Source organism: Leptodactylus fuscus, chromosome 6 (genome assembly GCF_031893055.1).
Source record: "Leptodactylus fuscus isolate aLepFus1 chromosome 6, aLepFus1.hap2, whole genome shotgun sequence".
Lineage (NCBI taxonomy): Eukaryota > Metazoa > Chordata > Amphibia > Anura > Leptodactylidae > Leptodactylus > Leptodactylus fuscus.
The window spans coordinates 56,279,269-56,305,364 of NC_134270.1; the positions used below are offsets into that span (position 1 = coordinate 56,279,269).

Consider the following 26,096-nt stretch of genomic DNA (forward strand, 5'->3'; position numbering starts at 1 on the left):
GTCACTACCTGTGACATCACTGGTCTTTTCTTGAGGACAATAATTGGACCTCCAGAAGAGACCCATTCAGTGGAAGAATCGAGTTGTGACAGGAAAACACCAGAGGATGGAGAATAGGCGAGTATGAATTGTATTTTTTCACTGCTCCTGGCTGATTTCAAAGTTAAAGGGGTTGTCCAATTTTGCCTGGACAACCCCTTTAAGCTCTGTAATGTCAGAATGGTAGTGTCAGGCAGGGGGTGTGATTCAGATCTCCAATCCGAGGCAGCCAGTGTCAGAGCTCAGTCACACTTCCTGCTTGACACCTCCCTGACAGTAAAGAGCCTAAATAACATATCAGGCACCAAAACTACCAGCATTGATTGCTCAGGAACAACGGGGGCAAGAGAAAAGAGATATTACAGCACTGAGCAAACTTTCAGCCAAAAGCAGGATTAGGTCAATGCAGGTTGCTAGCCTTGATCATAAATAAAGAGGTTTTCATTCACAGGCAGCAAACAGAAATGTGAAAATCATGAAAAACTATTATAGAAAGTCACTTAACATTTTCATTCAAGAAGCTTGATTTACAGAGAACCATGTTGTTGTCTTTGTGTGACAGTTTTTGGTATAGTTTTATGAAACAAAGCTTTTATGAGAAAAAAACAGAAGGAAAGGTATAAACAAAAAGAAACTTCTGCTCCCTTTGATATCAACTCATGGCTTTCACTCAAATGCATCAAAAATGGCCACAAAAAGACAAGTGAAAGCAGCCTATAACCCATTCATTCCTGATAAAGCACTAATACAGTCTGCCCCACTTACAGAGTAACAGGGTCAAAAGACGAAGGTCACAAGTCACTAAATCTGAAGGTGTAATTCCTAAGTGATGCAAGAGTACACAATTCACTTGTTAGGATAAGATGAGGGTGGGGACAGCACAGAGGAAACGAGCGGGAAGGAGAACGGCACAAAGTTTACATAGTCAAAAGATACTGCGCTATTATAAATTGTTTTCTATATTCGTTCTGCTCTAGTTACAGCCAGATTTAAAGGGGCTCTATCAGCAAAATTATACTGATAGAGCCCCACATATGTGTGAATAGGCTATCCAGGCACACACCCCCCCCCCCCCCCCCCCGTTTTAAAATAAAACCCTAAAAAAGAATATGTTCATCTTATCTATCGTGCACGGGGGCGGGCATTCAGGGTCTGACGTCATCTTCAGCCACGCCTCCTCTTCCAGCGATGTCTTCGGGTCCCGTCTTACTCCGGCGCTCGCGAACTGCCATTGATAAAAAATGGCGCGGGTGCATACGCAGTATTAGTAGTAGCAGCATGCTATTGTGCATGCACCCGTGACATTTTTTTTATCAATGGCAGTTCGCGAGCGCTGGAGGAAGACGGGACCCGAAGACATCGCTGGAAGAGGAGGCGTGGCTGAAGATGACGTCGGACCCTGAATGCCCGCTCATCATGCACGATAGTTAAGCTTAACATATTCTTTTGCTTTAAAAACCCATTCAAATGAATGGGTCTTAAAACTGACCAACAGAAGCCGTCCCCTGTCCAGTTTCTCCAGGTATTGGGATGGAAACCCTTGGGCGGACAGCGGGTACAAGTGTAAACTCTGCATCACTGTGTATGGTGTAATGAAGAGAAGATGAGGGGGGAGGGGGACTTCAAATAGTTATATCTTAGGCATTCTAAAATGTAGAAAGTGATTCTGGTATCATGTGAAATAGAAGATACTTCCATCTGACACAGACTTCCACCACTATTATTTACAGGATTGGGGTGTTTACATGCACCATATGCTTCCAATCCTGCCTGTGTTTTCAGGTGATCTCTTTAAATAGAACTGTGTTAGTTCACATGACAAGCTTTGGTGCTGATTTCGAGGCAGATTTAATAGGAAGCATAGAATGAAATAAGAAAAAAAATAAGCTTCCTGGTTAAGGTTTCTACAAAGTCCACGGCACGAGACAGCTGGTTAGCTGTAAACGGCGGCTGAATCCCAAAGCTCCACAGGGAGCTGGAGGGCCCAAAAACAAAGAAGAATCTGAGGCTGAAATCATCCTCAATTCCTTTTTATTTTCCAGCATATGAACAGGCCTTTCGCATCAAATGAAAGACGAGAATCACCTATTTTATATGACACCAGAAGCAACCGTGCTGAGAAACAGGAAAAGCTCTCAAAAGAGAAACAAGAGGAAGAATAAATACTTGCAGGTTTTCACAAAAAGGAGATCAAATTTGTTAATAAGGGGCAACACAGTGGCTCAGTGGTTAGCACTGCAGCCTTGCAGCGCTGGAGTCCTGGGTTCAAATCCCGCCAGGAACAACATCTACAAGGAGTTTGTATGTTCTCCCTGTGTTTGCGTGGATTTCCTCCCATACTCTAAAGCAGGGGTCTTCAAACTTTTTAAACAGTGGGCCAGTTCACTGTCCCTCGGACCATTGGAGGGCCGAAATATAGTTTAAAGGGATTCTACCATTAAAATCACATTTTTTCTCGATAACACTTAGGAATAACCTTAAGAAAGGCTATTCTCCTACCTTTAGATGTCTTTCTTAAGGCTATTCCTATGTGTTATTGAGAAAAAATGGAGATGAATGCAACCGTGGGGTGGAGGAGGACACTCAATTTTCAATCTCAGGGGGCGTTCACACTTGTGCTCATCGTCCGGTGTATGCATTCCTTCGGGTTTCCATCTTCAGTCCCAGCGAAACTGGACAGGGGACGGAAACCCGGCAGTCACCTTTAAAGCCCATTCAATTGAATGGGTTTGTAAAGGTGACCAGCAGTGTCCCTTTTTTTTAGCCGAACACAAAGTCAGACATGCAGGACTTTGTGTCCGGCTAAAAAAAAACAAAACAAAAAACTGTTTCTCCACAGACAGGTCACAGGCGGACACTGGTGGTCATCTTTACAAACCCATTCAATGAATAGGTTTTAAAGGTGACTGCCGGGTTTCCGTCCCCTGTCCAGTTTCGCTGGGACTGAAGTTGGAAACCCGATGGAATGTATACACCACACACCGAGCACAGGTGTGAACGCCCTCTGAGGTGTTATTTATCCTACAGTAAGATATTATACTGCTTACTTCAGGGGGCACAGGTAGGGTCTGTCCAGGAAAGCAGCAGGCACTAAACCTGACCAGTGAGACCACTGCTGAGCAGCACAGCAAACTGTAGGACGGTAGTGGCTTTGTTTACTGTAATTTGGGCTGCATCAGGTCACGTTGCTAGGGTGACCTGACTGACGGAGGGGCGTAGGGGCACAGTTGACTATATTGGGCCAGGCCATGGAGACAGCGCACTTCACTTTACCTATTGGAGGGCACCGCTCCCGATGTCTGTGCGACCTACGTTGCTTCCGGTGTCCGCCTGTGTCCTCCTGTCACCTCGCTTGTATGTGATGTAAGGAGGATGCAGGAGGCACCGCTCCCGATGTCTGTGCGACCTGCGCTGCTTCCAGTGTCCGCCTATGTCCTCCTGTCACCTCGCTTGTTTGTGATGTGAGGATGATACGGGAGGCACCGCTCCCGATGTCTGCGTGGCCTGATCTGCCTCCGGTATACTCCTTACATCGCATAAATGCGATGTAACAGGCGGACATCGGAGGCAGAGCAGGTCGCACAGACATCGGAAGCGGTTCCTCCTGTATCCTCCTTACATCGCATACAAGCGAGGTGACAGGAGGACATAGGCGGACATCGGGAGCGGTGCCTCCTGCATCCTCCTTACATCGCATACAAGCGAGGTGACAGGAGGACACAGACGGACATCGGAGGCAGAGCAGGTCGCACAGAGATCGGGAGCGGTGCCCTCCAATAGGTAAAGTGAAGTGTGCTCCATGGCCTGGCCCAAGCTCCCCAGGAGCTTCATTATAAATGCACGCCTGCCAGCGTTGTCGGCGGGGCCGAACAGAAGTGCTTGGCGGGCTGCATGTGGTTTGAGGACCCCTGCTCTAATGAGACTAATAGGGAAAAAATGTACATTGTGATCTCTATATCACAATCTACATTGAAAAAATGTTAAATAAAAAAAAAATTGTTAATAAAGTAAGATATCCTAGTAATATTATAAATGTGAAAGTTTGGATGTTTGTGTGATTGTTTCTCAATCACGCAAAAACAGCTGAACGGATTTGAATGAAATTCGGCACATAGATAGATTGTAACTTCGATTAAAATATAGGCTGCGACATGGTTTCATGACTGTTATGAATTTAAGTTCACATACTATATTAAACAGCTCTTAGCAGCACCTTATCTCAGCCAGGGCTGTTATCACTCTGTGTAAACACATGCTAACCCTCAGTGTGTATAAATTTGCATATTATCTGATCTGCTCCAGTGCTAACAAAAGGACATGGGCAAACACCTTTAAGCCAAATTAGCAGTTTGCCAATTTTAAACATGCCTGGGAAAAGAAAATCAAATTTGTCGCAAACAACGAGAGCTATGAAGGAGCCAGAAGTCACAGAGTTCTCCAACGCAACTGAGGGGAATCATCGACTCCAACAACACACTCATTATATGGCATCCCAGTGAGCTGCTGACATACCGGAACAATCATGGGCACAGCGCGAGAACTAGTTCAGTGGCAGGCCAGCTTGACAGGTGCCAAACCGCCGGAGCAGGCGGATCATCAACACCAACAACACGCTCATTACTGTATATGATGTTCCAGCGAGGTGCTGAGATGCCGGCACAATCACCGGCACAGTGTGAGGAACAAGTTCAGCAGCAGGACAGCTTGAGGGCTGCCGAAATGCCGGAGCAGGCAAACCAGCGACGGCAGCAATTTGCTGAATATAGGTGGATCATCGACGCCAACAACCCGCAGACAAAGTCGCGGGCAGAAGCTAGTGTGTGTATATATATATATATATATATATATATATATATATATATATATCTCAATACAATATATATATATATATATATATATATCAATTATCAATACTGTATAAGGAATTAAGCCTAGTTCACATCTGCGTTTGGGTTTCCATCCAGGGGTCCGCTTGGTGATCCCCCGAACGGAAACCTAATCCACATAAAAAAGCAGTTACCTTAGGAAACCCACAGACCTCTCAGACTATAATGGGGTCCGTGTAGTTTCTGCACTAAAAAATGCAGAGAGAAAAGTGCTGCATGTAGTGCTTATCTCGACGCATTTTTCATGCAGAGAGGGGAACGGAATAACCTGAATGCAGATGTGAACCAGGGCTTAGAAGCTAAGCTGGTTAGGGAGCGTTCACACTACCGTTGGTGTCCGACATGTAGTGTCCGCTCAAGATCTGTCACGGACATTAGGAGCGGACACTAGCTGTGTCCGTGACACCTGTCATTTATTTCAATGGGCATCGGGTACGTTCTTTTGCACTCCGTGCCCGTCCTTTCCTGTCCGCAAGTGAAGATGTCCGACTTCTCAAGCGGACAGAGGAACCCTGCATGCAGGGGTCTCAGGGGCACATTATACTGTGGTAACATATCTGAGCAGAGGTCTCAGGGGCACATTATACTGTGGTAACATATCTGAGCAGGGGTCTCAGGGGCATATTATACTGTGGTAACATAAGTGAGCAGGGGTCTCAGGGGCACGTTATACTGTGGTAACATAAGTGAGCAGGGGTCTCAGGGGCACATTATACTGTGGTAACATATCTGAGCAGGGGTCTCAGGGGCACATTATACTATGGTAACATATCTGAGCAGGGGTCTCAGGGGCACATTATACTGTGGTAACATAAGTGAGCAGGAGTCTCAGGGGCACGTTATACTGTGGTAACATATCTGAGCAGGGGTCTCAGGGGCACGTTATACTGTGGTAACATATCTGAGCAGGGGTCTCAGGGGCACATTATACTGTGGTAACATATCTGAGCAGGGGTCTCTGGGGCACATTATACTGTGGTAACATATCTGAGCAGAGGTCTCAGGGGCACATTATACTGTGGTAACATATCTGAGCAGGGGTCTCAGGGGCACATTATACTGTGGTAACATAAGTGAGCAGGGGTCTCAGGGGCACATTATACTGTGGTAACATATCTGAGCAGGGGTCTCAGGGGCACATTATACTGTGGTAACATCTGAGCAGGGGCCTAAGGGGCACATTATACTGTGGTAACATAAGTGGGCAGGGGTCTCAGGGGCACATTATACTGTGGTAACATATCTGAGCTGGGGTCTCAGGGGCACATTATACTGGGGTAACATAAGTGAGCAGGGGTCTCAGGGGCACATTATACTGTGGTAACATAAGTGAGCAGAGGTCTCAGGGGCACGTTATACTGTGGTAACATATCTGAGTAGGGGTCTCAGGGGCACATTATACTGTGGTAACATAACTGAGCAGGGGTCTCAGGGGCACATTATACTGTGGTAACATAACTGAGCAGGGGTCTCAGGGGCACGATATACTGTGGTAACATATCTGAGCAGGGGTCTCAGGGGCACATTATACTGGGGTAACATAACTGAGCAGGGGTCTCAGGGGCACGATATACTGTGGTAACAAATCTGAGCAGGGGTCTCAGTGGAACATTATACTGGGGTAACATATCTGAGTTGGGGTCTCAGTGGCACATTATACTGGGGTAACATATCTGAGCAGGGGTCTCAGGGGCACATTATACTGTGGTAACATAAGTGAGCAGGGGTCTCAGGGGCACATTATACTGGGGTAACATAACTGAGCAGGGGTCTCAGGGGCACGATATACTGTGGTAACAAATCTGAGCAGGGGTCTCAGTGGAACATTATACTGGGGTAACATATCTGAGTTGGGGTCTCAGTGGCACATTATACTGGGGTAACATATCTGAGCAGGGGTCTCAGGGGCAGGTTATACTGTGGTAACATATCTGAGTAGGGGTCTCAGGGTCACGTTATACTGGGGTAACATAAGTGAGCAGGGGTCTCAGGGGCACATTATACTGGGGTAACATAAGTGAGCAGGGGTCTCAGGGGTACATTATACGGTGGAATATTGTAAGTACAGAGGGGTCTCAGGACACAGCACACCACATTAGGTATGTATGTTGGGGTAACAGGTGCAGCCATAACCCCCTCAGTGCCGTGAAAAACCCGCAGCAGCAGCAGCAATATAAGCCTCACCATAGTTATAGCCCCTTCCCCTCATTCCTTTATCTCCCCTTTCACCTCCAGGCACAGACCCCCCGCGCTCACCTGGACAGGCGGCTCAACCTGATCCGAGGAGGCCATTTTCTCAGACCTGACCAATCAACCGCCGAGCTCAGATCATCAGCTTGGCGAACTCAGTCAGGCCAGAGCAGTCGAGTTTCGAGTCATCGAAGTCAGACTCAGAGTTCTGCTGCTTTTTGTATAGCTTCTTGTTAGCTGTTCACAAACTACAAGTGTAAGCATGCACTGCCAGGCAAGTAAGACATGGAATCTAGACCTGGCTGCAAGGGAAATGCTGGTTCTTGTAGTTCTCTTCACAATACTTAGTTGCCTAAGGAATAGATGTCACTCTGGGTTATACAGTATATCAATGTGTTGGTACAAAGAGCATGCTGGAAATTGTAGTTCCTATCACCACACCACCTATCACATAACTCACGTTATCATTGAATGGGTTAATCCAGGGGTAGGGAACCTTTGGTTCTCCAGCTGCTGTGAAACTACAACTCCCAGCATGCTCCATTCACTTCCATGGGAGTTCCCAGAACAGCAGAGCCAGTATGCATGCTGGGAGTTGTAGTTTTGCAACAGCTGGAGCTGTACGTTCCCTACCCCTGGGTTAATGGCATTCTAGGACTACAATGCCCGGCATGCACTGCGGCCGGGAATGCGGAAGTTTCTGCTGGGTCCTGGTGAGCTGTGGAGATGACGTCACCAGCTGGTGCTGCCTCTTAACTGTAGAGCCATGAAGCGCTTTCTGGTCAGTGTGAGGGGGTCTAAAGAAAGACATGGGGTGGCTGCGGCTTCCTTGGAGGAATTTAATGAGAAAGGTGAGTGCTCTAGTCAGCTGGAGCTACTGTAGTAGAACTACAACTCTCACAATGCCAAATGGCTTTTCCTTCTTAAAGGAACATACATCCTAAATTGCATCTTATTTCTATTTTGGGTGGGTGAATGCAGTTCTGGTTCCCTGATGTTGGCCACTTCAGTCTGGAGAGAGTTTGCCTGTACAGCTCTTCAGGGTGTTTCAAAGCGCTTATTCACACACAAGTGAACAAGGGTCAAATTTCTGAAATAATAATAAAAAAAAAAGGCAATGTTGGGCATACAACTTTATTCATGCCAGTTCTCATACGACCGGCCTTATTGTGCGACCCTGAGAAGGAGGTATGGTGATGGCATGCTGGGGCCCCAGAAAACTGGCATCAATGATGCTGGAAATCTACACCAGACGTGTGACCTGGCAAAGTGTGTGCCTCATTGATGAGGAGAAATGCCTTACCTGAGGCACACCCTCCATCAGCACAGGATATGGCGTTAAAAAAAACGCCAATTTATTAGTTATTACTTTATTTTTTAAACACTATGTTAAAATGAATGCAAAACAGATGAAATGAATGCAAAACAGATGACAGACTCAGCTGTCAAAATAGACAAGCGGAACGGATGCAAAATGGCTGTCAAAATAGATTGATCATTCATTCTTGTGTCACCCCCTCTACCTCATAGATTGTAAGCTCTTGCGAGCAGGGCCCTCAGTCCCATTGTGTGTAATGACTTTCTTTGTAATTTATCTTTCTGTCTGTATTTGAACCCTACAAGTTGTACAGCGCTGCGGAATATGTTGGCGCTATATATATATAAATAAAATGTATTATTATTATTCAAAGCCAAGAAACGTATGCTATTGTGTGAATTTAGGTTTAAATTAGGTTCACTTGAGACTGTATGGAGACCTGAAAGAAGGGGAACCTTTCCACTTAGAAAAGCAGTTACCCCCAGACCGCACAGACACTTATGCAGGACTTGACTCCAACGCAGATATGAACCTAGCCATAGGAAGTGGTCTCCAGCCTCTGCCTGTTCAGCTGTAGTAAAACTACAACTCTCAACATGCCAACATTGTGACAGTCCAGCTGAATGATCTTCTGTATGTGATTAACCCCAGTCTTTGTGTCCATAGCCATAAAGCTGCTAGGTTTGGATCCAGCGAAGGGCCCGTTCACCCTGGTCCTGGCAAAGGATGGAACAATCGTCGAGGATAAAGATTACTTCTTATGCTTACCTGAAGATACAGAGTTTGTCCTGCTGGCGGGAAACGAGAAGTGGTTACCTTGTGTAACAGGCAAGTAAAGGGTGCTAAACCCCAATATCCCCCATAAAAATATACAACATAAAGAAGAATAAACATCAGCAGACATGAGAGAACGAGTGAAGCAATAAGGCACTGATATTACATAATATTAACAAAGAGCAACTCAGAAATCACAGATACTGAGAAGAACAGGGTCCTTTACAGCGCAGAGTATTTCAGAAGATAAATGTTCTTATTGCGGATCTCGCCACTCGTTGTGATGTTAAAAGAGAGTGTCATGAGAACAGTACTTATTAGTATGTGCACAGACAGATAACTAGGGTTCACATGAGTAAAACACTTTTTTCTGCTTCCTGATCGTGCCTCCATTGCTGAGATAGTAACTCTTTCCCTGATATGCATATGAGCTGTTTGGTGCAATGAGGGTATCACCATTTCTCCCATTGCACCAAAGAGTTGTCTCCTGGCTGTGATTGACAAGGCCATGTTAATCATAGCACAGAAGGACTGCACTCCAGAAAGCATATCTTTGGTGCAATAAGGGCAATGTTGATGCCCTCATTGCACTGAACAGTTAATTGGCATATCAGGAAGCAGTAATGCAATGCAGTATATTGTAAGATATTTTGGGGGTCTTAAAATCGCCCTCCTTTCTCAAGATGAGAAATCTAAAGAAACAAAGTCACTTATACATTATGTATCCCCGTGTCCAAAAATGACCAAACTACAAGCATTTAAAAATAGAGTCAACACCATAGTGGGGTTAAAAAATAATTTTTTTTGTTGTTTCGCCACCCAAAAAGGTTTGAATAAAAAAAGTGATGAAAACTTCAGACATTGCCCAAAATGGTTTAAACATAAAGTCCTGTAAAAAAAAAAAGTCACTTTAGGCAGCCTCTATATATACGAGAATATGAACAGGTACTGGTGTCAGAATATTCTGACTAACACATAGTTTTTTAGAGAATGCAAATTGAAAAATGGCTGTGATTGGATAGGGTTAATGGTTCCATTTTTTTATCATCTCGGAAAACATTAGTACCTTGCAACATCTTACAAAAATGTAACTGGAAAGGAACGTATACAAGAATGTCCTCATTCATTGACTACAAGTACATCTGTTGTAAAATAAGGACGCAAAACACAAACTATACAAAAAAAAAAATCCAGAATCTTTCATTCATACAGTGATTGAGCTTTATTTACATAAAACAGTAATTCCCCTTTAATAGAACAGAGTCTACCAGCAGCACAGAGTACTTTAGCACATTAGTATCTATGAGAAATAAAGTTACTAAGATCTCAAGACTATGTGTGAGTTCATCACTTTTTTGACACTGTTGGTTTTATTGAAGCTGACCCCGAGGACTGACCATCTTGTTCCTTTCTTTCAGATGGAGGCACCATGTGGCTGGCTCGAGAGTCTGTAGAACTGGATGATGTGGATGGCAGTACTGAGCTTTCAAAGTGGAAAGTGTTGGCTGCGCAGCTGAGACAAAACCTGTCCAACATCATTCTTTTCTCAGAAGATGACTTTCAGGTATGTTTAGCTCTTTCTGCTATGACTTGCCTCTGGCGCCCTTCCTTGACAAGGAAATATTAACATAATTGCTATTTCAGTCAATATAGTTGCATAGGAGATAAGCTAGAAGGTGGAAAAACACATAGGTACACCAAATCTTATAATCCTGCCATGTTAATCCAGATGACAGCAAATTGTCCAACACTGTGAAAGAAAATTATTTCCTGACTCAAAATATGCCATTCAGAATAATCTCTGGATTAGACGCCATCTGCAGAGATCTAGCAACCATAATCTGTTTTTTGGGGGGGTTTTTTTGCAAACGACATCTGTCACAGAGTTCCACATTCTCACTGCCCTTACAATAAAGAATAAATAAACAATAAACAATGATGATGATGATGATGATGAAGAAGAAACCTTATTTGTGGTAGTGGTACCCTTTGTGGTAGTAGATACTCCTTAGCTTTGGTTATATCAAGTTATTGCAATTACCTGGTAGTCCTTTACTTTTTCCAAACTTAAAGGGAACTTAGAAGAAGCTTTCCAGGTGCTAAGGGGGAAAAAAACATGCCAGCCTACTAGCAGTGACACTTTCCGGAATACCTTTAGGGTTAGCTCACACGCTAATCCACATGTGCATCCCATTGCGGCTTTCCACTCCGGATTAGGCCTAAATGAATGGGCCTAGTCCGGAGGGGGTTTCCGCGAGGCGGACACCGCGGCTGATTCAGCCATGGAATCTGCCTGATGAAAAGGCAACTCGTTTCTTTTCTCCGCTAGCGGCAACATTCCGCTAGTGGAAAAAAGAACGCTAGTGGTCTTCATAGACCACCATTGTGAGGGAGCAGATTATGACGTGGATTCCGCACCATAATCTGCTCCCTCTGTGCCCGTGTGAACTAGCCCTTAGTTAGATCCTGGAGTTAATTTTACCTGGGGGGGGGGGGGGGTTCACTGTAGTAAATTATAGGGAAATTGTCACATAATATGGTGACCACTAATAGATAAAATAGGCTGACACTTGCAGAGATTTTCATTGCAGATGCCACTTCACTTACGTCACAAACAAGACAGGATCACAATAGAAGACAACTCCTCTCTAACATCATTGATCCATCATTGCATCCACTATTGACAATAGATGATGTCACGGCTTATCTACACCCCCTCCCTGCACAGAGCACATCTAAAAATCTGTCATAGACCTCAATGAGTCTGTAAATTATCATTAAAAACTGTTCACAGAGCAGAGGAGAAGCTCAGGCAAGACGGCAGCCCACATAAACAATCTACAATCTAAAAATAAAAAACGGATTAGAAAAAAGTGATATTTATATATATAAAAAAAAAAAATATTGGTACATCTCTTTTTAAAGAGGCTGTGACTAGAAAGCAGCATATTAACCCAGCTCCATGGACAAATAGGTTAGGGTCACCTGAATCAAGCTGTGCTTTCCACTTCTGAAAGGGTGCCTCCGTTTGTCAAGATGTCAACTTTTTTGATAATCTGCTAATGAGCACTTTGGACAACAAGGACACTGCCACTTTGGAACAACATCATCATCCTATTTCAGGCAATAAAAACACTTAGTCATAAGGGGAAAACGCTAATTGATTCAGGTGACCCTAACCTATTTGTAGAGCTGGGTTCTGGTCACAGACTCCCTTTAAAATGGCTGCCAGCACTATCCTGTGTGAGAAGCCAATCCTAGAAAACCAATAAGGTTACATGCTGCTTGGGAGAAGCCTTGATGCTGGGTTTTGAGGCACTGACTGATGGCAGTATCAGCAGATGATTTTGGATGAGAGTCTGTGCATGTCCCAAGCAACGCATAACCCGTTCTGTTTACTTTCTGGGATGGTTTTCACACATAGGACAGGGCTGGTGGCTATTTTAATTTATTGCAGTGTTACCTTGTAGGCAAAACAAGCTCCAGTGTCTAACAGAATTTTGTAAAGTATCAATGCAAGTATTCTGATGCCTCTTCAGCAACCCTATATTTGACCAATCTTGATACTGCAAATTGCTTCATCAGCTTTGACCGCTCAGGATGTCGTTGCATATTATCTCAATGTGATATAGGCAGCACAGGCCGAACCTTCTTGCTTCTTCTCAGCTTTGGGTCATCGGTAATGCTGCTTTGATTTTAAGACCTAAGTAATCTGAAACTAACCGCTTAGGCGTCCTGCCTGATAATCTTTGTAACCACTTGAGGACAATATTTTATTGCTTTGTTTTACAAGAGCCATAACTTTTTACTTTTTTTTTTTTTTCCCCAACATATCCATGTAAGTTTTTTTTTTTTTTTTTTTTTATTTGCAGTGACTTCTTCTTTCTTAACCCCTTCTTGCTCAGCACCATACTACACAGTCCAGTCACATTAAGTTCCCCACCTGTCAAAATCCAGAATAACCACCTTTCACAGAGCAGACCGCTGCGAGACGTGCAGGAAGAGAGGGGATGTTGTGATGATGATCACTGGGATGTTGAGCCATGCCGACTCCAGTGCCATGGCCAGCTGCGCTAGGTTACGTGGTTGAGCATCCATGGCGCAAACAACCCGATTGAGGTGGTCCCACAGATTCTCCATTGGGTTCAAGTCCAGGGAATTTGCTGGCCAAGGCACTACGGTAAACTCAACCTGGTGCTCCTCGAACCATGTACATACACTGCGAGCTTTATGACATGTCGCATTGTCCTGCTGGTAGATGCCATCATCCTGAGGAAAAACAATTCACATGTAGGGGTGAACATGGTCCGCAAGGATAGATGCATACTTGTGTTGATCCATCGTGCCTTCCACAATGAGTGCACCCAGATGGCTGATTATACGTGCCTTCTGCTATTGGTTATTTAACGTTGACGTCAAAAGTAGGCGGTGGTCACATTAATATGACTGGACTGTGTATATGGTCACATGAATATAGTTAATGCTTAATGTGATGTAATATTACAGTGCTGTGCTCCATCTTTAGTTGGTGACAACTCAGATTGCAGGAGACCTTTGACCACTTCCAGTAATTTGCATCATTTATTAGGCACCGCACAACTGATTCCAGGACCGTTCCAATCCGTGCAGTTAGTTTGGGTACCTGCTATGCCACTTAGGTGTCTCTCTGGATAGTATGGGGATTGGAGATACCACCTAACAGATGATTTGTGAAGGGGCCGGCTACCAGCTCCACGCCGATAAGATATTTATTGCCTTTTCTAAGGATAGACCATAATTATAAAAAAAATTTAAAATCCTGGACAAGCCCCGTAAAGAGACTTTCTAGCCTCATAATATTGATAACCAGAACTATACAATGTACTGAACAAGACAATGACAACTCCATAGTTGCTGCAGCTCTGCTCTCTTTTAAGGAAAGCTTTTCAGCAGTATATTGGTTATAAACCTAATCCCACCTTGTAGAGGTGATTCTACATTTTCCAAATCTGCTTCTGTTATTCATCTCTGGAGCCCTATTTCCCATAAATCTGTGCATTATTCATGTGCCAATAAATAGAAAAGAACCTGGCTGAGACCAAGGCCTAAACAAGCTAAGGCACACCTCAAAGCACGTCACCCCCCCCCCTCCCTCATTTGCCTATACAATCAACAAGTTACATGACAATGTGTCATAATATGAATGTGAATAACAGAGGTCTATTTGGAAACTGTAGAATCTCCTCTACAAGAAACAGTGATTAGTTTTATAACCAGATTCCCTTTAAGTGTCAAACCCCCAATGAACTCCTATTGAAGATCTGTCCTAAGACTTCGTCATCAGTATCATGAGGCAAAAAAACCCCTGTAACTAAAGATAAGACACCCATTGGACACTTTAGGCTTCATTAGCAAAAGACGCCTTGGAAAACGTATACTTAGGGAAGATTATGTTTCAGGGCAAATGTGAGTATGTTTGAACTGTTTTCCGAAAAGCCTCATCACATTAACGCCTTGTGAAGGTCAGAACTGCTGACAGACTCTCTTTACCGGTAAGTGCTAGTACAAGTTTGCCTACATCCAAGTGTTTGCTACAGAATCCAGCCTGAAAATGGAGCTGAAACGCCGCTGCTGCTTCTGCTCTCTAGAGTCTGCTCGTCAGAAGCTGCCACAAGCCAATTTTCTCTCATTAGATTTACCATTGCCGTTCTGTTTGTGTGTATATAATATGTATTCCAATTGTTTGCCACAATATTTCCACATATCTCTTTTAGACTCTTATCAATGCTCACACTGAGGAACTCAGTAAAGAGATAGGAATACCAGCCAAGAAGGCGGAAATGCTGAAGGACACTCTGCAGGGCCTGCTTGATCGGAGAGAGGAAGAGCGAGAGTCTAAGGAACTACTGCAACTCTATTTAAAGGCTGTGAATAAAGACGTTCCAGGTTAGGATATGAGCAGTGATACAAAGTTACCTGCTGTTTATTGTTGCTCATTTCAAGAAAACTATTTTGTTATATGTTTATTCTTAACTTAGTGGAAACAAGTAAAGATGAAACTGATTCAAAGGCAGATACACAAAGAGAAACAAGAAAGAGGTCCCAGCTCTGCAGCCGTGTCATTACTATACTGAGGGAGAAGAGGTCGCCATGTCTCAGCTTATCCAACCAGCAGCTGGAAGTAAGTCTAGGAACAACTTCACCAGATGATACTTTTGAGACAGCTCAGGTTCCCTGAGTTACATTATTGCCAGACTTCTAAATGACAGATCTACCTAGTGATAAATCCCTCACTTTCCTACTGTAATGTGACAGCAACTATGTGCACCACTATTGCTCCCTCAGGGTTAGCTCTCTGCTTTACCCTGCTGTTGAACTGAAGAATAATAATGCAGTTATACTGTATAGGAGTATTGCTACATATCCTAGCAGTTTTGCCATTCATGGGGTCTGAAAAATGTTGCATAAAAATTCCTTTTGGGACTGTGATGTGCTAAGTTCACATTAGTGTCAGCTCTCTGTTGCTCCGGTCCATCAGAGGATCACACACGGACATGGCAACGAAGTCTCCATTGGAGACTCTGGTGCAAATGTGCTCATAGTCGTCCATAGAACATGCCCATAGTCACTGTATTGGTTGTCACCCAGGTTAGGTAAAGTATTTTTTAAGGTTAAGGCAAATTGCTAGTATATATATCACTTTGTAACTGTTGATTGCAAGACCTTAGTGACATCCATCGATCCTGAAATTGATGAGAATGCAGCACTGGATTGAAAGTACTTTGTCCCATCTCCAGCCTCCCGTGCTGCAAAGCCAGACCCATTCAAGTGATTGGGACTGACTGTAGTTACCCACAAAGCTGGCTGGCCAGGAGGACTGTGGTACAGAGAAAAGTTAGGGAGTAATGCAGTGCTAAATCAGCACTTCAGACCTTGCAATCTGAAGATTGAAGGGGGTCCCATAGGTTGGATGTGCCATGACTTTTCAAGATTGAAAAAGCCCCTTATATTATAACTAAGATATTTCATTTACACAGCACATTAGCGACAGATTTGACAGATTATGCAGTAATGTGGGAGATATACTGCAGTAATTGTGGCTGTCTTGTATTATGTCACCAAGATTTCTCAGATACTGCAAGTTGTAGTTTTGCAACAGTTGCAGCTTCACTAGGCATGTGAGTCACTATCTCATGTGAGTTGTTCTTGTAAAGTATACAATCCCTACTCTCAGTATAATGTTGTTCATTAACCTTTTTCTGCCATGTTGCCAGGCTGTATGTGCTCAGGATCCTGATGCGCTTTCAGTGGATTTAAACCAGAATCTTGAACAAGTCCGCAATCTGCAGGCAGCATGTGAAGAGCAGCTTCAGAAACGTTGCGAACAAGTACAATGCCTGAACTCCCTGTCTGGTGCATCACAAGTCAAAAAGAAAAAACTACCCTAAGGACAGGGGGAAAAAATAAACCAAGGAGGCGAGGTCGGGCTTCAAGCGTGGAAAATAAAGGATGGGTGCGACACACAAAGGAGCTCACTGGTTATACAACATATTAGAGCAATTCCAGTTATGTGACTTACACGTAACACTAGTCCCAGCTTCTAAGTTTAACTGATACAAACTTTGTTTCCTACAACTGTGAAGAGTCTCTGTGACTCCAGCAGCATGAGCAGATTGGTGAAAGGGAAAATTCTAAATGTTATGAACATTCTAGTGCTGAAATAATGATGTTACAGATACTGATGACCTCATCGCTAATACTTTCTGGTGTACAATGATGGTTTACAGGGAGTTACACTGTGAATACTATACCTGATTCTGCAGGTACAGTTCCCACTCTTATTTCTATTCTTTGTTATCAGTGTTATTTAGTGTGATAACATTGGAATTTTAAATGTTTTTGTTTCTTTTGTTTGGGGGGAGAATTTTAAGAAAAATGGGCATGAGTAGGTATGATAAATAAAATTTTAATACTCCTATTAAACTCCACACTGGTGCCAGGGTACTGCTTTGGTAGTTCCCACTGGGCTTGCTACAAGATTCATGTGACTGCTGTTGCCAATAACTGACCTCAGTGATGACCCTTGTATGCAAAACATGTGAATGCTGCAGCTAATAACTGACCTCAAGGGTGACCCTTGTGTGAATAATATGTGAATGCTGCAGCCGATAACTGATCTCAGTGGTGACCCTTGTATGCAAAACATGTGAATGCTGCAGCCAATAACTGACCTCAAGGGTGACCCTTGTGTGAACAACACGTGACTGCTGCAGCCAATAACTGATCTCAGTATGACCCTTGTATGCAAAACATGTGAATGCTGCAGCTAATAACTGACCTCAAGGGTGACCCTTATGTGAATGCTGCAGCAAATAATTGACCTCAAGGGTGTCCTTGTGTGAATTATATGTGAATGCTGCAGCCGATAACTGATCTCAGTGGTGACCCTTGTGTGAGCACGTGAATGCTGCAGCCAATAACTGACCTCAGTGGTGACCCTTGTGTGTGTACAACATGTGACTGTTGCAGCCAATAACTGACCTCAGTAGTGACCCTTGTATGCACAACACGTGAATGCTGCAGCCAATAACTGACCTCAGTATTGACCCTTGTATACACAACACCTGAATGCTGTAGCCGATAACTGACCTCAGTAGTGACCCTTGTATACACAACACGTGAATGCTGTAGCCGATAACTGACCTCAGTAGTGACCCTTGTGTGCACAACATGTGAATGCTGTAGCCGATAACTGACCTCAGTAGTGACCCTTGTGTGCACAACATGTGAATGCTGCAGCCGATAACTGACCTCAGTAGTGACCCTTGTGTGCACAACACGTGAATGCTGCAGCCACTGCATGTATATAATGTCATCACACAAGGCCTGGTTGGGAACACCATGGTGGTAGTGCTGTAGCCATCGAGGAGCTTAACACGCATAGATTATTTTGTTATTTTATGTCATATCCTGCTCAAGCCGAATTTTCCTAAAATAAGACAAAATGTAGATAACTGCACAAAATATGTAAAATGAGCAGATCTTTATTTTGGAATAAACTTTCAGCTTTTCTTCTTTTTTCTCCGAATTGTTTTAATTTTAATAAATAATAAATCTGCACTGGGCATCATATGGATCCCCACTCAGGACCTTCTGGACAGAGCTTTGGAGGACCTTTTTTTGGTATATTTTGTCCACTGCAAGAAAAAAAAAAAGGGAAAGAAGGTTATGATCACAAAGACAAAACTTGGCCATAGATGTTAGGTAGTTCATTGTCTATAGATCATCCCAACTCTGAATTAAGGGAATTGTCCCCTGCAAAAAAATGTATCTCCTATCTTATGGATAGGTGATAAGTGTCTGCTGGGGTTCCTATAGTTGGGACCACCACCAATTATGAGATTGGGGTTCATGTAAAAGAAATAGCTTTCCAAATAATGAATCCACTTACGTAATTGTTGTTATTGTTTATTTATATAGCACCATTAATTCCATGGTGCTTTACATTTGGGGGTTACATACAATACACAAAATATACAGGCAAATATGTTATGTTATGTTAGCGTTAGTAGTTGAAATCAATTAGCTGGGCTATGGGTAGCCAGTGAAGGGATTGGCAGAGGGGAGCGGCCGATAAAGAAGGGGGGGGGTGAGGTGAATTAAGTGAGCAGCACCTCTGGGGGCCCCCCGGCACTTGCCTGTCACGATTTTAGCTCATCGGCGTCCGTCCGCCGATGAGCTGAATCGCGATTAAAGCAGGAGCTGTGAGCTCAGCTCCTGCTTTAAAGCTCCGGCCCGGCTTGCGTGTGTAAGCGCGATGACGTCATCACATCACGCTTACACACGCAAGCCGGGCCGCAGCTAACAGCTCCTGCATCACGTATGTGACTGGAGTGAGAGAGAGGAGCGTCGGGGGAACGATGGAAGGTGAGTGATAGAAGGTGAGTGTAAGTGTTTGTTTTGTATTAAATATTAAGGTGGAACATAATGAAGGGGGCCCATGAAACTGGGGGGCAAATGAAGTGGAGGGGGGAACGGCATGACACTGGGGACAAAGATGGAGGGGGCCCAAAGAAACTGGGGGGCAAATGAAGGGGAGCGGGGAACAGCATGACACTGGGGCAGATGGAGGGGGGGAGAACGGCATGACACTGGGGCAGATGGAGGGGGGAGAACGGCATGACACTGGGGCAGATGGAGGGGGGGAGAACGGCATGACACTGGGGCAGTTGGAGGGGGGGAGAACAGCATGACACTGGGGCAGATGAAGGGGGGAGAACGGCATGACACTGGGGCAGATGGAGGGGGGGAGAACGGCATGACACTGGGGCAGATGGAGGGGGGGAGAACGGCATGACACTGGGGCAGATGGAGGGGGGAGAACGGCATGACACTGGGGCAGATGGAGGGGGGGAGAACGGTATGACACTGGGGCAGATGAAGGGGGGGAGAACGGCATGACACTGTGGCAAATGAAGGGGGGGAGAACAGCATGACACTGGGGTGGATGGAGGGGGGAGAACAGCATGACACTGGGGCAGATGAAGGGGTGAGAACAGCATGACACTGGGGCAAATGAAGGGGGGGAGAACGGCATGACACTGAGGCAGATGAAGGGGGGAGAATGGCATGATACTGGGGCAGATGAAGGGGGGATGGCATGACACTGGGGCAGATGAAGGAGGGGAGAATGGCATGACACTGGGGCAGATGGAGGGGGGAGAACGGCATGACACTGGGGCAGATGGAGGGGGGAGAACGGCATGACACTGGGGCAGATGGAAGGGGGGCAGGACGGCATGACACTGGGGCAGATGAAGGGGGGAGAACGGCATGACACTGGGGCAGATGGAGGGGGGGAGAACGGCATGACACTGGGGCAGATGGAGGGGGGGAGAACGGCATGACACTGGGGCAGATGGAGGGGGGAGAACGGCATGACACTGGGGCAGATGAAGGGGGGGAGAACGGCATGACACTGTGGCAAATGAAGGGGGGAGAATAGCATGACACTGGGGTGGATGGAGGGGGGAGAACAGCATGACACTGGGGCAGATGAAGGGGCGAGAACAGCATGACACTGGGGCAAATGAAGGGGGGGAGAATGGCATGACACTGAGGCAGATGAAGGGGGGAGAATGGCATGATACTGGGGCAGATGAAGGGGGGATGGCATGACACTGGGGCAGATGAAGGAGGGGAGAATGGCATGACACTGGGGCAGATGGAGGGGGGGAGAACAGCATGACACTGGGGCAGATGGAGAGGGGGAGAACGGCATGACACTGGGGCAGATGGAGGGGGGGAGAACGGCATGACATTGGGGCAGATGAAGGGGGGGGAGAACGGCATGACACTGAGGCAGATGAAGGGGGGAGAATAGCATGACACTGGGGTGGATGAAGGGGCGAGAACAGCATGACACTGGGGCAAATGAAGGGGGGGATGGCATGACACTGGGGCAGATGAAGGGGGGGAGAATGGCATGACATTGGGGCAGATGAAGGGGGGAGAACGGCATGACACTGGGGCAGAGACGGGGGGGGACATGAAACTGTGGGCAGATAAAGGGGGAGAATAGCATGAAACTGGGGACAGAGATAGAGGGGGGGACATGAAACTAGGGGTAGATGAAGGGTGTATATGAAAATGGGGAGAGATGGAGGGGGGTCATATAATTTACGGGTGACTGTAGGAGGATTATACTGTGTGGAATCACATGAAAAATGAACGAGAATGGGCGGGGTCAACATAAAAGTGGGCGGGGCCTAATTTGCTGCGCTGCGCGTAGGGCCCCGCCAAAGTCAATTGCCCAGGGCCCCGCAAACCCTGGATCCGCCACTGACCTGATCTGCTGTTTATTTGGCACCCAGCGCCACCAACACCTCTGTAAATCCAGGAAAACTGCTACCTTTGATGCTAAATTACCCCCAATTGTCACAAAGGTTATGTTATAAAATTGCACAGAACTGAATTTCAGATCTAAAATGATATTCCCTTTAAGCAAGATACAATGACACAGCACTGCCAGAGATATTTTTTTGACTTCTTATGTTTTAGAAAGGACATTGTTACTTTGTGGTAACCTGACCATATCTGCCAGCCACGACTGGAGAATTACAACGTGTACATTGATAATAAAACTGATTTATTGCTTAATGAAAAGTGAAGCAAATTGCTTGGCCAGGAAACATGATTCAAACATTATACAAGCTGGGAGAGTTTACCTTTACTTCTATAGGATGTTATTGAAAGTGCTGAAGCCAGCAAAACCGGGAAGAATTAACCCCTACAGGATATAATTCACATTCTACAGTGAAACATTTCAGGAGATTTAAGCTTCACGTTGCAAATGTTCTGTTAATCAATTTCACAAAGTGAGGTTGGAGGTGGAGCTGCGCATGAATTAGACTCAACGCATGATTCATTCCCGTGTTTGGATCTGCAGATTATAATGTAAAATCTTTCATTACTTCATATCTATTGATTTTTTGAGGTACAGTGTTCTGATGATTTAAATCACATAAAATATGGATCTGAAAGCTTATAAGGACTTTTTTTTTCTAGTGGCACTTACATGCATTTCTATGGGGTCAGCGCTTTACGTAATGGCTGGAAGAGCCAATGGAGAGCTGAACCCCCCAACCCCAGTCCACACACATTTATGGTTTATCAATGTAGGATTGTGTTCTGCTAAAGCCAATATCTGTGATATTAAATGTGCCTATTGTTTCATCTTTAGGTACAAAACTCTTCCTAATGTAAACTGTATGGGCAAATGTATTGGGACACCTGCATATTACACCAACAAGAGCTTTATGGCATCCCATTCTAAATCCATAGGATTTAATATGGAGTTTGTTCCCCTTTGCTACTAAAACAGCTTCCACTCTTCTGGAAGGCTTTGGGAGTTTTATCCGATTCATCCAGAACATTTATGAAGTCCGACACTGATGGTGGACTAGAGGGCCTGGTTCATCCCAAAGGTGTTTATTGACGTTGAGGTCAGGGCTTTGTGTGGACCAGCCAAATTCAACCAATCATACCTTTATAGACCTTGCTTTGCACACTGGGCACAATTATGTTGGTACAGAAAACGACTTTCACAACTTTTCTCACAAAGTTGTAAGCAAACAGTTGTCCAAAATGTCTTGGTACGCTGATTATGGGAAGAATATGCAAATCTGTTTCCCAAGATGTAAATAGGGAAACAGTGCCTCTGTTTGCTGCCTTCTAGGGGAAGCTCCCTTGAACATCATGTCCGACTTTCCCACAAGCCTTTGGTGCAATGATGAGGGATTTTGCCAAGTCAGTATCCCAGCTGTGGACAACGCTGTCTACAGCTGGGATACTCAGTTTTCACTAGGCTGTGCTGAAGAGATCCAATCAGATTGAAACAGCACTGTCCACAGCTGGGATACTGACTTGGAAAAATCCCACATCATTGCAGCAAAGGCTTGTGGGAAAGTCAGGCATGATGTTCAAGGGAGCTTCCTCTAGAGGGCAGCAAACAGAGGCACTGTTTCCCTATTTACATCTTGGGAAACAGATTTTCATATTCTTCCCATAATCCCCCAACAGTGGAGCTAAAATGGCTTTTTATAAGACTCCACACACCTGACAAGGTGGTCTCTCCTCAAGGAGTGACATTATCCACATAACTTGGTACACTGAAGCATAACAATTTTCCTATACTGGAAATAAGGGGCCTATACCAACCCCTGAAAAACCCTCCACTACCGAACTTACAGTTGGCACAATGCATTGAGATAGGTAAGGTTCTCCTAGCATTTGCCAAATCCAGACTCATCCATCAGACTACTAGATAGAGAAGTGTGATTGGTCACTCTGCAGAACACATTTCCACTGTTCCAGAGTCCTGGCTTGCTTTATACCACGCCATCTGATGCCTGACATTGTGCCAGATGATATAAGGTGTAGCATGCAGCTAAGTCATGCTTTACATTCCATGAAGCTCCAGAGGAGGTTTGGAACTGTGAATACTGGCAGAATATTGGCGACTTTTATACACTATGCACTTCAGCACTCTGTGACCGGTGCTCTGAGGTTTACGTGGTCTGCCACTTTATGGCTGAGTTTCTGTGATTCCTACAAGCTTCCACTTTTCAAGAATACCACTCAGGCTTTGGTTACACCTGTGTTCGGTGACCGTTCACGAATTCAGTTCCCCATTCCACTTGAAAAATGCAGGACCTAGCTCCAACCTATAAAACACCACACAGTGAAGTGATTCAGCACAGATGTTTGACGTATTGGGATGAATTTCCTGGAGGGGGGGGGGGGGGGGTTCATGTACTATAAAGAGAACTATCAATTTTGTGTCTGAATTTGCTCTGCATAAGAACTCGTTTTTGTGTGCAAAGCTGTATTTGTTCTTTTAATATCAAGATTAAGAGCCCAAGGAATTGTTTGGTTTTTTTTGTTTTTTTTTTAATGTAGATTGTGAGCCCCACGTAGAGCTCACAATGTACATTTTTCCCTATCAGTATGTCTTTGGAATATGGGATGGAAATCCATGCAAACACGGGGAGAACATACAAGCTCCTTGCAGATGGTTTTCTGCCCTTGGTGGGATTTGAGCACCAGGACTCCAGCGCTGCAAGGCTGCAGTGCTAACCACTGAGCCACCGTGTGGCCCCCACCAAGGAATTGTTTAAAGGGGATGTCTAAGTTTTGATTTTTGCCAGAAATAGCCAGCCTTAAAAGGGGTCTTCCCATAAAAATCCAAGTTTACATTAGTAGATAATTAACAATTAAACATTTTTGCAAATATAAATAATTAAAACTTTTGCAGAGTTTTAAAGATTTTCTCTACATCATTTTACATTCTAGAGTCTCACATTTATCTCAAACCCAGCCATGATTTCCTTATTGTGGACGGGTTATCGTCTCATGGATGTAGTGACCGGTACGGTAACCTGTACACAATAAGTTAATCATGGCTGGTTTTCTGACAAGTCCCAGACCATGCAAAGTTTCTGCATTCATGGTCATTACATTCATCAGCAACTGATGAAGACAAAAGACTCGCCACTAAGATAGAGAAAATCTTTAAAACTCTGCAAAATTTTTTATTACTAATATTTGCAATAATGTTTAACTGTTAATTGTCTACAAATGTAAATATGGTTATGTTCATGGGAATACCCCTTTAAGAAGTGCCTGGTATTGTATCTCCACCACTTTACCTAGAATTCTGCAATACCAGACAAAGCCCAGGCACAGAGTGGCACTCTTTGTAGAAAATGATTGCTTCCTATTCTATATTAATTCATAGATACCGCAGTCAAGTCCATGCATTGACAGCAAGACGGCATCTATCAAACACAGGTTGTGCTCAATGACATCAGTACCACCTTGTGCACACAATGCTTTTATTTAGCACATAGTTGTGGTGTCATTTGTACATTATGATGCAATATATTGTAAAATAATGGCATTTCATTGTCAGTAGTCAACAATAAACACACCTCTGCAAGTTTTACAGTCAACTCAGATGGCGGTTGCATACAAATATACCGTCATCTAGTTACACTGATAACCCTAATGTCTTTATATAAAGTGGTACAATTCCATGAGAAGGAGGAAGCTTTTTTTTAGCCAAATATATACAAAAGTCAAACTAATATGTACCACAAGCACATTATCAGGCTGATAAAGATTGGATTGACCCATGAATGGCTGTCGCCACTGTACAGATGCCCCAACCCCAGTTATGAAACAGTTGAGAAGACATTATGATTGCATGCATGGGATGGAGAGCAGACCCGTGAAGGCGTCTTATAAGAGGAAGAAAAGCTCAACAAGCAGAAAATGTCTTCCAGAAGAAGTTTTTACACATAGTCTTATCTCTGCCAGTATGTGGGTTATACATGGACCTCTGTGGCCTATAGGGCAGCTCAGGTTCCTCAACATGTATCATCTCTGCGTCGCTCTCTGGTGCCCTCCAGTCAAATATGGTAGAAAGAACATTTAGAAGGTTGTTCTTCTTAATTTCATCCACCTCCTGTAGAAAGTGAGACACAAAGAGATGACAGAACTAGGATTTAAAGCAACACTCCAGGAGGTTATAGCTATAATACAACTAGATTCAGAATCTATTGCCGATACTGTCACCAATGTCTAGTACCTGTATCCATGTCTGTTTCCTGTTTCAGCAAGACACTACAGAACTTAATATCGCTTCTCGGCCTTTTGGCTAAGATCAAGTGTAGTATCTGTTCTTATCAGAAGCAGAAAGTAGGTGAAACTGCCGGAGAGCGCGGTCCGGGACTGGCCCTGGCAGGAGTAGACCGAAATCTGTGGAGGTAGGAATGGAGAACCACTTGAAGCGTGTTGATGGGGGATGTGGTCAGTAAGCCGGCTCCGCCAGTGGAGGTGATGGACCCACTGTAGGGGGCTGGCAGAACGCCACTGACGCTGTCAACACGACCACCAGGGGGACAGGACGCTCCCTGGGGATCTTACCATGGGCCGGGGAAGCGCTCGAAGGTCTCTGGTGTCGTGCCCTGGGGGTTTGAGTGGCCCCCGGGGTGCCTTAAATCACTGGGCGTGGGAAACCCACTGATTTGGGCACATTGCGTGGCACTAGAATCACACCTTGCAGAGCACACACTCCTTTATGCCTGGTTTTCCAGCATAGGAGAATTTTTATAGATCTGGCAGTAAACCAGGCTCGTATGGGCACTTTACCACTTATATAGATGTTTTTCACTTCTTTTTGTTCACTCATCACCTTTTTTGTGTGTCAACGAAGGGATGCTGTACCCTTTTGGGACGCTTCCTGACGGTTGTCTGGAGACGAGGCCTGTAATGGGTCTCTCTCCTCTGTCAGTTGACCTGTCCTGGGGAACCGGGGCAGGCGCAGACCTCTTGGCTGAGTCGAGGAG

At 44.7% G+C, this 26,096-nt stretch overlaps 2 protein-coding genes and 1 pseudogene across 2 annotated transcripts in view; 2 read left to right on the top strand and 1 right to left on the bottom strand.

Annotated features, from left to right (window-relative positions):
* Nucleotides 1-7,273, bottom strand: part of PEX14 (peroxisomal biogenesis factor 14) — a 122,039-nt gene extending 114,766 nt beyond the window's left edge. The window contains exon 1 of the mRNA XM_075280045.1: nt 7,182-7,273. Within this exon, the coding sequence (XP_075136146.1) occupies nt 7,182-7,217 (36 nt within the window). The 5' untranslated portion in view covers nt 7,218-7,273. The remainder of the gene's footprint in view (nt 1-7,181) is intronic.
* Nucleotides 7,274-7,833: 560 nt separating this feature from the next.
* DFFA (DNA fragmentation factor subunit alpha) lies at nt 7,834-18,198 on the top strand. Its single transcript, XM_075280053.1, has 6 exons — nt 7,834-7,966; nt 9,100-9,261; nt 10,626-10,771; nt 14,961-15,132; nt 15,225-15,367; nt 16,461-18,198. The coding sequence occupies exons 1-6, from the start codon at nt 7,882-7,884 to the stop codon at nt 16,632-16,634; spliced, it is 882 nt and encodes a 293-aa protein (XP_075136154.1). The 5' UTR covers nt 7,834-7,881; the 3' UTR covers nt 16,635-18,198.
* A 7,187-nt stretch (nt 18,199-25,385) lies between these two features.
* LOC142210914 (U2 spliceosomal RNA) lies at nt 25,386-25,534 on the top strand (annotated as a pseudogene).
* The last annotated feature ends 562 nt before the right edge of the window (nt 25,535-26,096 follow it).

What these genes read in the sequence shown, in the direction of transcription:
- DFFA (XM_075280053.1), top strand. Translation starts at nt 7,882, where the DNA reads ATGAAGCGCTTTCTGGTCAGTGTGAGGGGGTCTAAAGAAAGACATGGG. An exon ending in TCTCAGAAGATGACTTTCAG is followed by an intron (nt 10,772 to 14,960) that starts GTATGTTTAGCT and finishes TATCTCTTTTAG; the next exon opens with ACTCTTATCAATGCTCACAC. An exon ending in TGTGAATAAAGACGTTCCAG is followed by an intron (nt 15,133 to 15,224) that starts GTTAGGATATGA and finishes TTCTTAACTTAG; the next exon opens with TGGAAACAAGTAAAGATGAA.